Source organism: Chiloscyllium punctatum, chromosome 4 (assembly GCF_047496795.1).
Source record: "Chiloscyllium punctatum isolate Juve2018m chromosome 4, sChiPun1.3, whole genome shotgun sequence".
In the NCBI taxonomy this organism is placed as follows: domain Eukaryota; kingdom Metazoa; phylum Chordata; class Chondrichthyes; order Orectolobiformes; family Hemiscylliidae; genus Chiloscyllium; species Chiloscyllium punctatum.
Window position 1 is genome coordinate 69,495,258 of NC_092742.1, and position 16,154 is coordinate 69,511,411.

At 42.4% G+C, this 16,154-nt stretch overlaps 1 protein-coding gene across 7 annotated transcripts in view; it reads left to right on the forward strand.

Annotated features, from left to right (window-relative positions):
* The window catches only part of heatr5a (HEAT repeat containing 5a), a 129,127-nt gene that overhangs the window by 61,314 nt on the left and 51,659 nt on the right, over nt 1-16,154 (forward strand). For all 7 annotated transcript variants that reach the window (XM_072568984.1, XM_072568983.1, XM_072568990.1 and 4 more), the window contains 2 exons: nt 2,587-2,777; nt 13,847-14,006. In XM_072568984.1, coding sequence (XP_072425085.1) covers nt 2,587-2,777; nt 13,847-14,006 — 351 coding nt within the window. The remainder of the gene's footprint in view (nt 1-2,586; nt 2,778-13,846; nt 14,007-16,154) is intronic.

A 16,154-nucleotide genomic window follows, 5' to 3' on the forward strand; every position in this document is an offset into this window, starting at 1 on the left:
AAAATAAAGCATAGAAATGATGAAGGAAATTGAGCTGTTTCCTGTAACGTGACCTGGGAAACAGGGAGATAGAGACAGGGAAATATTGCTCTGGAAAGATAGAATCTTTCAGAAGGTTAGGGAGTGGTCAAGTGTCTTCCATTCAGAGAGAAAAATTCTTGTGACATCAGCAGAGCAGCTCAATAGTCTCCAGAGCAGTCAAGGCAGATGAAAATAAGTCTTGGCTGGCATTGAAGTTGGCAAGACGAAAGGTCCTTAACAATGCTTTAAGGTGTCAGACTGCAAGACCATTGAATGCAAGAGATTAAAGAACGCATGTTAAGGAAAAGTGAATTGCGTTCGCATGTTATATTGCATGAGGAGACATTAACTGAAGAAGATAGCATCAAGTGAAGAGAGAGGTTTGCTGGAAAGAAACCAGTTACAGGTGTACCCATTGAACAGGGAACTTAGAACAATAAAAATGGGCCACCTTCCATTGAGGATTGAGAATCTGTAATGCTGAGAGTAACAAGGTCAAACCTTTATTTCTAACATTTGTAAGAATACCGTTTCAAAGTTGTTATATAATGTAACTTATTTTAAATCCATTTTCTGTTTAATAAACTTTGATATATGTTTATTCAATGTACATTGGTAGTCTTTTTGAAGATGTTCAATGACTGACCACCACAGAAATTAAAATTCAGAAATAAAGCTTAGCTGTCCAATCAGCCAAGTTTCACTTTGTAATCAGACTTGGCCAGTATTAAGGTCAGTTGGCATCATAACATCAGCAGCATGACCCTCCGCTATCTTCTCTGTTATCTCTTTGAAGAACTCCAGTTAAACACGATTTTCCCGAAATGAAACCCATTCTAATTACTCCTCATTAACCCACATTTGTACATGTGACTACTAATTCTATCCTACGTTCTTGTTTCCAGAAGTTTCCCAATGTCAAAGATAAACTTACTGGTCTGTAATTGATGGGCTTATCCTTGCACTCATTTTGAATAAGGACAAAACGCTTGCAATTCTTCAGTCCTTTGGTACCACTTACGTCCAGAAACAATTGAGTGGTTATGGCCAGTACCTCTGTGAGTTTCCAGTTGCAATTCTTTCAGTGTCCTTGGTGCATCTTATTTGGTCCTGGGTGCCCCCCCTTACAACTCCTTTAAGTCCTTAAAACCTATCCAGTGTTACCTCTTCATTACTTTTGAATTCTTCTAGTGACTGAGATTTCTTCTCTGTCACCATGGCCTGGGTATCATCTGTCTGTAAAATGTTCATGGAATATCTCAGCCATATCCCCCAACCCCTCTCGCCTTCATGTGTAAATCTCAGTTTTGATCCCTAATCAGGCCTACTTGTATTTTAAAAATTCTTTTGAGGAATCCCAATCTTCTTTCTTAATCCCTTTTTGCTTCTCTTATTTCCTTTTGCACTTCCCTTCTGAACATTTTGTGTTCAGGTTTGTTCTCAATTTTATTTTCTACTTGACGCCTTTTGTTCGCACCCTTTTTTCTTTATCTTGATTTCTATCTCACTTTCCACACAGACAACCTCTGAATTTGTTTACCTACATTTGCTTTCAAGGGGAATATGCCTTTACTGTTTCTGAACCATCTCTTAGCCTGTTGTTCAGCTACGATTTTGCCCACCAACCTTTGTCCTGGTCTGTCTAGCCCAGCTCTGTTCTTATTCTATTGAAGTCCGATTTCTCCAGTGAATTATTCTTACTCTGCATTGCCTTTTTCTGCCATCACCTAAACCTTCTGAGAACCATTTTCACTGCTGTACACATTGTTGCACTGACACTTGACTTTCTGGGGCCACCTTATTCCCAAGAACTAGATCTAGAAAGTGCTGTTGTTGTACGGAACACATACTGCCATAGAATATTCTCCTGAATATCATCCTTAACACATGGAGCTGTTCAAAAAAAGAGCAGAGGAGCTCTCCTCAGTTTGTCTCATTCTCCTATTCCCTCGAGCTCTCAGCAGTTGCAAGTTATCTGGACATTATTCCATTGCTGTTTGGATGCTGCTGTCTACAACTGGGTGCTGCTTTTTTGATATTATGAATGTCATTGCAGTTCAGAAGTTCTCATTGGCTGTAAAGTGTAATGGGCTGTCCAAAGAGGTACTATATAAAAGCCATATTTTTATTTATGTTCACAGTTCTTCATTGCATTGATTATGAATGACTGGGTGTAGCTTATTGTTTGGAATTCGTTGATGCGGTTGTACGTGCAGCAGCGCATTTGTACTGTCAAGAGTGTAGGAGAAGCACGGCAGGTCAGGCAGCATCCGAGGAGCAGGAGAATTGACTTCTCTGGCCAGAGCCCTTCCTCAGGATTCTCCTGCTCCTCGGATGCTGCCTGACCTGCTGTGCTTTTCCAGCAACACACTCTTGACTCTGATCTCGAGCATCTGCAGACCTCACTTTCTCCTACCGCAAATATACTGTTTGTTGTGAAATGTGTATGTTGCACTGTTTGTATATTGGAATAACAGATCTTCAACACTGCTCATTTTGCTGGAGATAACAAAAAAAAAGATAAATTTGTAATAATGAAGTTTTGCATTTTTTTTTATTTTCCAGAGGTTAGCTTGCAAGAAGGGTAGTTTAGGTCCAGAAGAGGTGAGAAGACCTGCTCTAACCCTGGTGATGAATTCCTTGGAAAGTCCAAATCTTCTCTTGAGATGTGCTGCAGCAGAAACTCTGGCCAGACTTGCACAGGTTGTTGCAGATAGTGCCTTTATTGCGAAGCTGGCACAGACTAGCTTTGAAAAGTGAGTAAATTAAATAAAATTGTCTTTTAGATTGTAGTGCAAAATAAGCCCCTGTTTTTAAAAACAAAACAAATATGTTTGGGTGTTGGTGAGATAACTGTACTGGGATGTATGCTAATGAGTCTTCCTGATCTTTGTTGATCTGTACTGAATAATCTAAAACAGATATGTTTTAGGACAGTTGTGAATTTGTTGCATAAGGAGAGAAATTAAAAAGGATTCCTATTCTTGACTTTTGCAGTAAAATGTCACTTTTTAAATCCTGAAATGTATCATTTTTGTTTTTAATTCTTCTGTATGCAATTATTCTATGATTTCCTATCGTTTACTTTCCATAACAGTCAGCTGCTGGGAATATTCTGCGACCCATATGCATTCCTTCCCCATTATCTGCTCATACAATATTCCGAGAGTCATAGAGATGTACAGCATGGAAATTGACCATTATGTCCAACACATACATGTCAACCAGATATCCCAACCTAATCTAGTCCTATTTGCCAGCACTTGGCCCATATGCCTCCAAACCCTCCCTATTCATATACCCCTTCAGATGCCTTTTAAATGTTGTAATTGTACCAGCCTTCATCACTTCCTCTGGGAGCTCATTCCATACGCACCCCTTGGGTCCCTTTTAAATTTTTCCTCTGTCATCCTAAACCTATCCCTCTAGTTCTGGACTCCCCCACCCCAGGGAAAAGACCTTGTCTATTTACCCCCTCATGGTTTTATAAATCTCTGTAAGGCCACCTCTTAGCTCTGATGCTCTAAGGAAAAACAGCCCGAGCCTATTCAACCTCTCCCTGTAGCTCAAATCCTCCAACCCTGACAATATCCTTAAACCTTTACTGAACCCTTGCAAACTTCGCAATATCCTTCCATTGAAGGTCGATCGGAGTGGCAAGCAATACTCCAAAAGTGGCTTAACCGATGATCTGTGCAGCTGCAACATAACGTCCCAGCTCCTACACTCAATGCTCTGACTAATAAAGGAAAGCATACCGTACACCACCTTCCTATCCAACTTCGACTTCACTTTCAAGAAACTATGAACCTGCACTCCAAGGTCTTTTTTTTTCCTGCAACACTCCTCAGGACCTTACATTAAGTGTTTAAGTCGTGTCCTGATTTGCTTTTCCAAAATTCAGCACCTCACGTTTATCTAAATTAAACTCCATCCTCGGCCTATTGGCCCATCCGATCAAGGTCACGTTTAATCCGAGGTAGCCTTCTTTGCTGTCCATGGCATCTCCAATTTTGATGTCATCTGCAAACTTAGTAAATATGCCTCCAATGTTCATATCCAAATCATTTATATAAATGATAAAAAGCAGTGGATCCAGCACCAATCCTTGTGGCACACCAATGTTCACAGGCCTCCAGTCTGAACGGCAATCCTCCACCACTACCCTCTGTCTTCTAACTTCAAGCCAGTTCTATATCCCCCAAAAGCTCTTGAAAGTTCAATTTATGTTTACATTACATTACCATGCACCCTCCCTCACTGCCAAAAATAAACCTTCAGCCTGACAGCCCCTGGCCACCTTTTTTGTTCCTCTAACTGACTTCTCATGCACTCCACTTTCATTTGCACGATATTTGTGTTCATTCCTTTAAATGATTGTGTCAGATATGTTTCAGCATAATCTTTCATGGATGTGGGTAGCTGCACTAGGCCAGCATTTATTGACCATCCCTAACTGTAGTTGAAAAAGTAGTGGTGAGCTGTTGTCTTGATATAACAGTTTATATGCAGTAGTTAAACCCACAGTGCTGTTAAGTTCGAAATTCCAGGATGTAGGTCCAGCAATAGTAGGAGAAATGTTATTTACAGTTACAAGTCTGGATGGTGTGTGGCTTTAAAGGGAATTTTGAGACAGTGATTTCCAAATTTATCTGTTTCCTTTCTCCTTCCTGGTTGCAAAGATAATGAGTTTGGAAGGTGCCATCAAAAGAGCCTTAGTGCATTGTTGTGGCGCAATTTGTATATGGTATAAACTGCTGCCACTGCGTTGGTGGTGGAGGCAGTAAATATTTAAGGGGGTGTGATAAGATGTCGGTCAACTGGCTGCATGGTATTGAAAATCTTGAGTGATGTTGGAATTGCACTCATCTAGACAAGAAGAGAGTATTTCAGAGCACTTCTGACTTGGACCCTATAGATTTTGGACAGGCTTTGTAGATGAGTTATTTGGCACAGGATTTCTAGTGCACTGCACTCCCAAAACTTCCACCTCATTGACTAGCTCTCTCTATTTGTACAATAAATTCATACTCAATTAATCCTTAATTAAAATATCCATCACCTATTCCCTCCTTCCATTAGGTTTTTGATATCCCTTTATAATTATATTAGATACACATGAGAGCATTCAGTCCCATCAGTCCACTCAAGTGGTCCTGAAACTGGGTTTTTAATGCCTGTCGTTAAAATAGACACATCCACAAAAGGCTTTTCCCGGAGAGGGTTGAGATAGTCAGCCATTCTTATTACTTTAGGTTTCTTCGTGGGAGAAAGTGAGGACCGAAGATGCTGGAGATCAGAGTCGCATAGTGTGGTGCTGGATAAACACAGCTGGTCAGACAGTATCCAAGGAACAGGAGAATTGACATTTCAGGCATAAGCCCTTCATCAGGAATGATTTCTTCCTGTTTGAAGTTTCCCTGTCAGTTTACATGTGCGATATATCATGTGCTTCATGCAGAATTTCTAGTCTCTGACGAGCTGTTTTGCCCACAGTATTTACATGGCTGGCTGAGTTAAGTTTTCTCATCGGTAATAACTCCAGAATGTTGATATAGGAAATACAGCACAGAAAAAAGCCATTGAATGTTTAGGATAGATCATCAGATTTGGGGCAATGAATGCTGGCCTAGTTGTACAACAAATAGGAAAAATACAATAGATACTTGCTGTAATTCTGGAATTTCTATCTAAACATATCTGCCTCTCTTCAACTTCTTTAAGTCCTTGTTGACCCTCCGAACTAATATCTATTTTGCACCAGCTTCCCTTTATTTGTGTTATGTAGCTTTTCTCTTTTTAGATAGCTTTATAATTTGGATGTCTCCTATGAAATTGAATAATCTTTTAAGCAGCTAGCTGAATCCTATTGTCATGAACAATATCATTGGTTTCAGCAGAAACTCATTTGTGTAACTTTCATTGAATTTTTTGGAAGGCTCTTAATTTAATGCTAGATCGGTCCTCATGAAATTGTGGGAATAGATCAGCCAGTGAAGGCTTGGAAGATCGCCATTCAGCTTCGAGCTGAAGTCTGACTGCATAGGGCTTACTGAATTCAAGAAGTGATAGCAAACTTACTTAAAAGGATAAGCTACAGGTTTCACCTAGTTGAATACAAGCATGACCCCTCTGTACATTTGGATCTACTTACCGGTTTCAAAGCATAATAATTCCTTTATGAAGAATGAGAATAGGGTGCATTTGTGTAACACTTTTCTAGCACAGTAACTTGTTTCATAGTGCTTTATTAAGATGGTCTCAAAATTCTAGACCAACTTAACTCTTTGGTTCTCATTTGCTTTACACTAAAGGTTTGCATTAGTGCACTATGTACTTGTTAAGATGTTTTAATTTTGAAAGGGGAGATCTAACAACTTGCACTTAATTTTATTTGTTTTGACCAGAGCGTAGGTGAGCTTTTCCATTTTATTTACGGTTTTGGACAGGGGACCCCAAACTCTTGAAGCCTCGAGATGAGAAAGGAATAAACTGTGTTCCCTTCTTTATTCACCCATCCTCTTAGTCAGTTGAAAAATTGAAAGATATGCCTTCCCTTTCTCACAGTCTATCTTTTTGCTAGAGAAAAATGAACTGGGGCGGCGCAGTGGCTCAGTGGTTAGCACTGCTGCCTCACAGCACCAGGGTCCCAAGTTCGATTCCAGCCTCGGGTGACTGTCTGTGTGGAGTTTGTACATTCCTCCCATGTCTGCATGGGTTTCCTCCCATAGTCCAAAGATGTGCAGGTCAGGTGAATTGGCCGTGCTAAATTGCCCATAGTGTTAGGTTCATTAGTCAGAGGGAAATGATCACACTTTCTTGATTCAATACAAGACTTCCTTATTTATTAAGCATGAAAATAATTACCAGTGCAATACACATATATAGATTAAAAATAAGAGATAAGCCTAAAAATATAAATGTTCTTTTTAAAAGAAAAGGCTTTTCTTGGGTCAGTCTCTGAATTTCTGACAAACAAATGAAATGACGTTGTCATTATTGGATTATACCAACAGCATTGACTGTCGGCTAATGGAAATTCCTTTTTTCTGATTTCCCCTTTTAACTGGTTTGCAACATTTGGACTGGGTGAGATTCTTTACCTGCAATACTTGGGAAACCAGCTAATACTCCAATTCAGTCAGGTGTTATATATTTGAATATCAACGTTTGCAACAAAGTCCACCTTTTGTGCAAGCTTTATTTCAGTTAACCGCACTCTCAGAACTGGTCACCTCCTCAACTAGTTCTACATATTTATACAATTCTACATGTTCTTCATATTTATACAATTATACAAAATCACACCCAATTCACCCTTAATTAAAATATCCATCACCTATTCCCCCCCTCCCATTAGGTTTTTGGCACACCATTATAATGTATCAAATGATAACAGGTAAACATTGGAGCATTCCATCTTATTAGTCCACTCCAGTTGCATTGAAACTGGCTTTTTATGCCTGTCCTAGTGTATCCCTGTAGGTGAGTACAGATGTGTCCACGAAAGGTGGCTTTCTTCTGAGAGTGCTGAGATAGTCAGCCATTCTTTTACCTTCAGTTTCTTCCAGTATGAAATTTCCCTGACAATTTACATGTGTGACATTCCATAGGCTTCATACAGAACTGTGCCAGACAATCACTGAATTTAAATCCACAGTTTTTTTTTACTTGTTAAAAATAATATATTTTGGAATTAAAAGTAAACTGATGTGTATGAATATCTTGGGATACAGATCCAGGTCCTAAGGTTGAGCACCAGTGTTTCTGTTTCTTTTGATCAAGTGCATATTTAAACTTAATTTACTCTCAAAGAAGTCTTGCTGGTAATTCCCCAGAATACGTGTTCATCTGTGGAAATTCTGACGGTTATTCAAATGGACTGAAAATTGCTTTCTAAAAAATAATTTTGCAAGTAAAACAAAGTTAGAATAAGAACTTGTTCTGCTTTATCTTTGTTTTCTGTCAGCATTTTTGAGCATAATTTGCTTAAATGTCTGCCACTGCTCATCCACTGACTCTCCTTACCGTCTTTTTTTTTCTCAGCTGTTTAGAAAACCCATTCTTTATGCCTATCCGATTGCCCTTAATGAAGTTGAGGACATTGCTGTCCCTTCATTGATGTGAAATTCTGTGTTGTAATTGCTTTTCCCAAGGTATTTCTTAACTACGTGAACTCTTATTAAGCCTGACTCATTACACATTACTAGATCTAAAATAGCCTGTCGGCTCTGCAACCTATTGCTCTAAAAAGCAATTCCTGCTAAACACCAGAAATTCATCTTCCATGTCATCCTTGCCTCTGATTTGTTCAGTCACTGCAGATTCAAGTCACCTGTGACAATTGAAGTGCTCTTCTTGTATATCTTCATTATTTCCGAATTGATACTTGAACCTACAGTGAGGCAACTCATCAGAAGCCCATTGATTATTCTCACTCCTGATTTTTTTCCCCTTGCCATTGCTTATTTTTACCTAAACTGATTCCATATTGCAAGTATATCACTACTAATGATGACAATAATACTATCATTTTTTAGCGGTGCTATCCTACCTCCTTTCTTTTGTTCTATTTTTCTGGAATGTTGAAGACCCTTGAATATTAAGTTCCCAGTCTTGCTCACCCTGTAACTACATCTCTGAAATATCTACCAAGTGATATTCAGTTCTTTCTATTTGTGCAGTGACATGGATACAGAACTGGTCAAACTGGAGGCCTGTGACCAGTAGAATACCACAAGGATCAGTGCTTTGTCTACTACTTTTCGTCGTTAATATAAATGATTTGGATGTGAGCATAAGAGTTATCTTTAGTGAGTTTGCAGATGACACCAAAATTGGAGGTGTCATGGACAGCGTAGAAGGTTACCTCTGATTACAATGGGATTGTGATCAGATGAGCCAGTGGGCTGGGGAGTGGCAGATAATTTAGAGAAATGTGAAGTGCTGCATTTTGGGAAAGCAAATCTTAGCAGGACTTCTACACTTAATGGTAAGGTCCTGGAGAGTGTTGCTGAACAAAGAGATCTTGGAGTGCAGGTTCATAGCTCCTTGAATGTGGAGTCACACATGGATATGATGGTGAAGAAGGCGTTTGGTGTGCTTTCCTTTATTGATCAGAGTATTGAGCGCAAGAGTTGGGAGGTCATGTTGCGGCTGTACGAGAGATTGGTTAGGCCACTTTTGGAATATTGCTTGCAATTCTGGTCTGTTTCCTATTGGAAGGATGTTATGAAACTTGAAAGGATTCAGAAAAGATTTACAAGAATGTTGCCAGGATTGGAGGATTTAAGCTATCGGGAGAGGTTGAATAGACTTGGGGCTGTTTTCCCTCAAGCTTTGGAGGCTGAGGGGTGACCTTTATAGAGGTTTGTAAAATCATGAGGGGCATGGATGGGGTAAATAGACAAGGTCTTTTCTCTGGGGTGGGGGAGTCCAGAGCTGGAGGGCATAGGTTTAGGGTAAGAGGGGAAAGATATAAAAGAGACCTCAGGGGCAACTTTTTCACACAGAGGGTGGTGTGTGTGTGTGTGTGTGTGTATAATGAGCTGCCAGAGGAAGTGGTGGAGGCTAATACAACTGTAACATTTAAAGGACACTTGGATGGGTATATGAATAGGACGGGTCTGGAGGGATATCGGCCGGATGCTGGCAGGTGGGACTCGATTGGGTTGGGATATTTGGTCGGCATGGATGAGTTGGACCGAAGGGTTTGTTTCCATGCTGTACGCTGTATGACTTTACCTATCTTGTCACAAATGCTGCTGTATACAGATAAATAACCTTAAGCTTTGACTTTTTACCATTATTCTTCCTCGTTCTAATTTTTATGTATTCCTCTGTGTATATCTTTTCAAGAGTGAGGGGGCAGAACTGAGTATGGTGACCATCCCCAAGTAGAAGGTGCTGGAAATACTGAATGGCCTGAAGGTGATCAATCACCTGGACTAGATGAACTACACCCCAGAGTTCTAAGGTAGCCAGCTGAAGCGATAGTGGAGGCACTAGTGGTGATCTTTCAGGAATCGCTAGAGTCAGGGAGGGTGCTACAGGACTGGAAAATTGTTAACGTGACTTCCTTCTTTAAAAAGAGAGTAAGGCAAAGACAGAAAATTACAGACCGATTAGCCTAATCTCAGTCGAGGGTAAGATCCTGGAATCCATTGTGAAGCATTAGATTTCTGAATACTTGTAAGTGTATGGTAAACCACGGCAAAGTCAGCATGGTTTCATCAAGGGGAGGTCATGCCTGACAAATCTGCTAGAACGCTTTGAGAAAGTAACAAGCAGGTTAGACCAAGGAGAGCCAGTGGATGTTACCTACCTAGACTTCAAGAAGGCCTCTGATAAGGTGCCGCACAGGAGACAACTGCGTAAGATAAGGATCCATGGTTTCAGAGGCAAGATGCTTGCATGGCGAGAAGCTGGGCTGTCTGGCAGAAAGCAGAGAGTGGGGATAAAAGGGTCCTTCTCAGGATGGCAACCAGTGACAAGTGATGTTCTGCAAGGTTCTGTGTTGGGATCGCAACTTTTCACTTTATACGTTAACAATCTAGATGAAGGAACGGAGGGCATTGCAAACGATGCAAAGGTAGGTTGGATTGAGGAGGTGGAGAGGCTGCAGAAGGATTTGGACAGGTCAGAAGAGTGGGCAGACAAGTGGTAGATGGAGTCAAACGGGGTAAAGTGTGAGGTCATGCACTTTTCTAAGAAGAATAAAAGCATGGACTATTTTCTAAATGGTGAGAAAATTCAAAAGACTGAAGTGCAAAGAGACTTGGGAGTTCTAGTCCAGGTTTCTCTCAAGGTAAACTTGAAGGTTGAGTCAGTAGTAAGGAACGCAAATGCAATGATGGCATTTATTTTAAGAGGATTTGAATATAAAAGCAGGGATGCAGTTGAGGCCCTGGTCAGGCCACATTTGGAATATTGTGTGCAGTTTTGGGCCTCGTATCTCAGGAAGGATGTAATGGCCTTGGAGTGTGCAGAGGAGGTTCACAAGAATGGTCCCAGGAGTGTAAAGCTTCACATATGAGGAAGGTTTGAGGACTCTGGGTCTATACTCGATGGAGTTTGGAAGGATGAGGAGGGATCTAACTTAAACTACAGAATACTGAATGACCTGGACAGAGTGAATGTTGGGAAGATATTTCCATTGGTAGGAGAGATTAGGACCCTAGGGCACAGCCTTCGAGTAAAAGGAAGACCTCTTAGTCAGAGATAGGAGAAACTTCTTCAGCCAGAGATTGTTGAATCTGTGGAGTTCATGCCACAGGAGGCTGTGGAGGCCAGGCCATTGAGTATGTTTACTCATTGTGAGCGTTCTTTGAATATCAAGGGGATCAGGGGTTACAGGGAGAAAGAGGGAGAATGGGGTTGAGAAACTTATCAGCCATGACTGAATGGTCACAGCATGATTCAAATGGAACAACTCTCTCTTTCCCCGATACTGATGCCAGTGCCTCATGAATTGGAACACATCCCTCCCACGTCAATCTTTGAATCATGCATTTACTCCTCTAATTTTAGTCGACCTCTGCCAATTTTCAAGTAACTCCAGATAGTAATCCCAAGATTTTTAATTTAGCTCTGAGGTATTCCTCAGCAGAACCTCTTACCTAAGCCTCTGATGTCGTTGGTACATACATTGACCACAACTACTGAATTCATCCCCTCCCACTCCAAGTTCTTGTCCATCGTAGAAAATATGTCCCAAACCTCGGCGCGAGGTAAGCGACACTGCCTTTTGGAGTCTGCCTTTTTTTTTCGGAGGGGTTGGCGAAGGGAGAAGAGGGACAAGAGTGTATAACCCACTAATATGAAACCAGGGAATCAGGGCACTGGCTGAGGTTTCTGCAAAACTATATTCTGGATCCCAATAAAATGTCAGCTACACCCAGCTTTCCCTGACTATGAACCAAATTTAATTAATTAATTAATCTGAAGGGAGTGACTGTCTTCTGAAATAGTGTCTGAATACCTTTCCCCTTCCCCAATATGATGTAGTTTCCACAACTCAGACTCCAGTTTGTCATCTCTCAGCTGATATTCCATGAGCAACCAATACTTGGTGCAGATGTCATCACTGTGGATCATACTGGTGTCCACTATCTCTCACAAAGTACAATCGCTCGCATAGCCATTTCTGTTCTGTTCTAATCAATTAATCTATTAAATTTAAATGTAAGGATGAATTTCTTAACCAAATTCTTCAGCTGGGATAATGTCTCCTGATATGAATCATCTGCATAGTTGAAATAATTGGAAGATACACCCACCAATTGCCTACCTTGTTTCCTGTGGTATTGAATTTTGGCTCTTCCAGGGTGAAACAAGTTGAATGGGCTCTCCAGAGCCTGTTTTTCTCTCTCTTGTCATTGCTATCCTTCCCTCACAGATCCTTTTTTCTCTTTATGGAGGTGTGTTGTCTGACACTGTTGCTTACTCTGTTCTCTCTTTTACTGTTTATGGATCTGTTGTCTCCACACTCTCTCTTGATTAAGCTGCTGTCCCCTCTCCTCCTCTATTTCAGAAGCACAGGGTCCTTCACTCACTCGCTCAGTCTGCTCCACGACAAAATGCTGACTTGTTGCACACTCCTCCCAGTCTGCTTCAAAGCAATGCTGAATTCTCTGTATGGGGTGGTCTGATGAAAGTGATTTGAGTTCAGGCAAGTTACCCTTCACAGGTGAATAGTTCATTAATATCGTGTCTAGAGTAAAGCATGGTGTATAGACACTTTCCTAATCTTCTATTGTGTCATGGAGCAACTCTGAAACTGGATTCATTAAGTTTGTAAAAGGACAAGGAGATAATTGACAAATGAAAAGAAAAGGAGGAAGTGAGGACTGCAGATACTGGAGTTCAAAGTCAAGTGTGGTGCTGGAAAAACACAGGTCAGGCAGTATCCAAGGAGTCGGAGAATCAATGCTTTGGGCATTAGCCTTGATGAAGGGCTGATGCCCGAAACATGGATTATCCTGCTCCTTGGATGTTGCCTGACCTGCTGTGCTTTTCCAGCAACACAGTCTTGACAAATGAAAAGAAAACCCACGATGCCAACTGATTTTTCATACTCCTAATAAACACATGAAAATAGAAAAGGTAATACATTTTTATACTTCAATTTATTTTTATTTTTGCCTTCACTGTAGCACTACATTTCAAGCATTTATAAGATAGCAGTATCCTTTTAATGAAATAACCACATGAGCAGCACGAACGATGATAGGATTCTGTCAGTGCAGTTCCAAGCCACGTGACCCAACAATTGACTGATAATCAAACAGAATGTTCTTTCACTTAGTAGGAATGGGCAGAGTACACAGCATACTGAACCAGTGACAATGGAAAAAGCACAGCGTCTTCTGTTCGTTGTCATTTCATTGTTGCTGAACAATCTTGAATGCACTAAATCTGTACAAAAAAACAACTTAACATATTCAATCAGACACAGAATGTTGCCCAGTTTGTTTGCCAGCAGTAACAAATGTTCATATGTAGCAATCCACTATCTGCATTTCATAGAATATGTTCATCTTTGCACCCTGTTTTGTATTACTTGTGAGGTGCATGGAAAGCATATGATTCCATTATGCTTTTTTCCACAGCAACATCCTAACCAATCGAGTTGACTTATCAACTCATTGGCACCTCTTTTCTGTTACTTACATGGTTGTGCTTATTTGAAACTTGACATTCTTGCATTTGTCCTGATGAGTGAAAAACAAAATTGCTTTGGGCAACATGTATCCTTTTCAACAGTATTCAAATTCTGTATGACCAACTGACTGTTTTTGGAAACTTTCTTTTTTCATGACTTCAGGCTAAAGTCTGCCAGAGATGTGATTTCACGAACGGGTCACTCTATGGCCTTAGGCTGCCTTCACAGATATTTGGGTGGAATAGTTTCAAGTCAGCACTTGAATGCCTGTGTCAATATTCTTCATACTTTATCTCAAGACAACACCTCCCCTGAAGTTCAGGTAACATATATCTTTTGGAATGTGAGATTAGGAGGAAATGCTTGTAAATGTGAAAGCATGAAAATCCAGTTTTTGAAAAAAATCCTTTAGCTTTGTTGCATGAAGAGGTTTGTTACCATAATGTATATTAATCTGAGTTTTGTGCAAATATTTCATCTAATTCATTTCAAAGTTGCATGATGTAAGTGCATGGTCATTTCTGAAATGCTGTTGTTGGATTTCAAAGTACTTGCTTGGGTGCCATGATACTAAATAGTGAATTGAATTTTAGTTATGGGTTATTGTTAGATAAAAATTGTGCTCCTGAATGATAGTTTATAGCACTATTTCAGTAATCAGTATTATGTATTCGGTATATTTATTTGCATTTGGTTTAGAACTGGGTGCAAAACTTCTGCTCTGCATGAAAATACCATGATTATGAAAAAATGCTGGTCAGATTGAGAAAGATCTTTCCATGAATGAGCACCCCCTTTGCCACAGCCCCCTCTTTGCCCCTCTCTCCCTTGCCCGACTGCCCCTCCCCCACTGTCTTGCCTCCACCCTCCCTCCTCTCTCGCCTCCACCCTCCCTCCTCTCTCGGCTGCCTCCAACCTCCTCTGTCTCTCTATATTGCCTCTACCCCACAGCTGTCTCGCATCCACCGTCTCCTGTCTCTTTCTTGCCACCTCGTTCTCCTCTCTCTGCTCCCACTCCCGCACCGCTCTCTCTCTCCTTCACCCTCCTCTCTCCATGCCTCTCCTTTCTCCTTCCCCCCCCTCCCCCCTTCCTTCTCCCCCTCCCCTCTCCTTCTCCCCCTCCCCTCTCCTCCTTCTCCCCCTCCCCACTCCTCCTTCTCCCCCTCCCCTCTCCTCCTTCTCCCCCTCCCCTCTCCTCCTTCTCCCCCTCCCCTCTCCTCCTTCTCCCCCTCCCCTCTCCTCCTTCTCCTTCTCCCCCTCCCCTCTCCTCCTTCTCCCCCTCCCCTCTCCTCCTTCTCCCCCTCCCCTCTCCTCCTTCTCCCCCTCCCCTCTCCTCCTTCTCCCCCTCCCCTCTCCCTCTCCTTCTCCCCCTCCCCTCTCCTTCCTCCCTCTCGTCCCCCTCCTCTCTGCTTCCCCCCTACCCCCGTGTCCACCCCCCCCACCCCCCGTGTCCACCCACCCCACCCCCCACCCCCGTGTCCCCACCCCCTCCGTGTCCCCCACCCCGTGTCCCCACCTCGCCCTCTGTCTTCCCCCGCCCCCGTCTTCCACCGCCCCCCCTATCTTCTCCTCCCCCCCCGTCTTCTCCCCCCCCGTGTTTCTTCCCCCCCTCTGTCTCTCCCCCCCCCCCCACCCCCGTCTCTCCCCGTCCTCTCCCCCCTCCGTCTTCCCCCCCCCACCCGTCTCTCCCCCCCCCCCCAAGTCTTTCCCCCCGTCTCTTCCCCCCGTCTTCCCCCCCCCTCTGTCTCTCCCTGTCCCCCCCCTCTGTCCCTCCCCGTTCTCACCCCCCCTCCCTGTCCCCCCCCCCGTTTCCCCCCCCTCTGTTTCCCCCCCCCCTGTTCCCCCCCCCCTGTTTCCCCCCCCTCTGTTTCCCCCCCCTCTGTTTCTTCCCCCCGTTTCTCCCCCCCCTCCGCTCTCTGTTTTTCCCCCCCCCTCCGCTCTCTGTTTTCCCCCCCCCCTCCGCTCTCTGTTTCACCCCCCTCCGCTGTCTGTTTCCCCCCCCCTCCTTGCTCGCACTGTCTCGCTCTCTTTTCCCCCCTTCCCTCCCCCACTTGTCACTCTCTGCACTACAGATCTTTTAACCTCTCATTTATAGTTTGTAATTTTGCTATGGTGACTTAGATGGATTCTTGACTCTTCACTGTATAAAGAACAGTTTAATGTTGAGTTCATTGCCTCAATCCCACATTTACGCCCAGTGTAAATGTCATTCATCTGTCATTAGTTTCACACTTCTTGTTCTCCATCAATGACTGCTCCCTCATCCTTTCCTTACTTCTCCCTAAGTTGCTCTTCATGGCCAGTTTGTCCCCTCACAAATAATTCCATCCCTGACCTTCTCTGCTAACTGTTCATGGACCACTTTCGGGCTAGCTACAGCTGTCATTAGCTAAGACCAGTCATTTCACTTTGGATTTATCTCGAAGGAAATGAAACCTCTCTTAGTTTTCAGGCAAAGAAAATCTGCAGC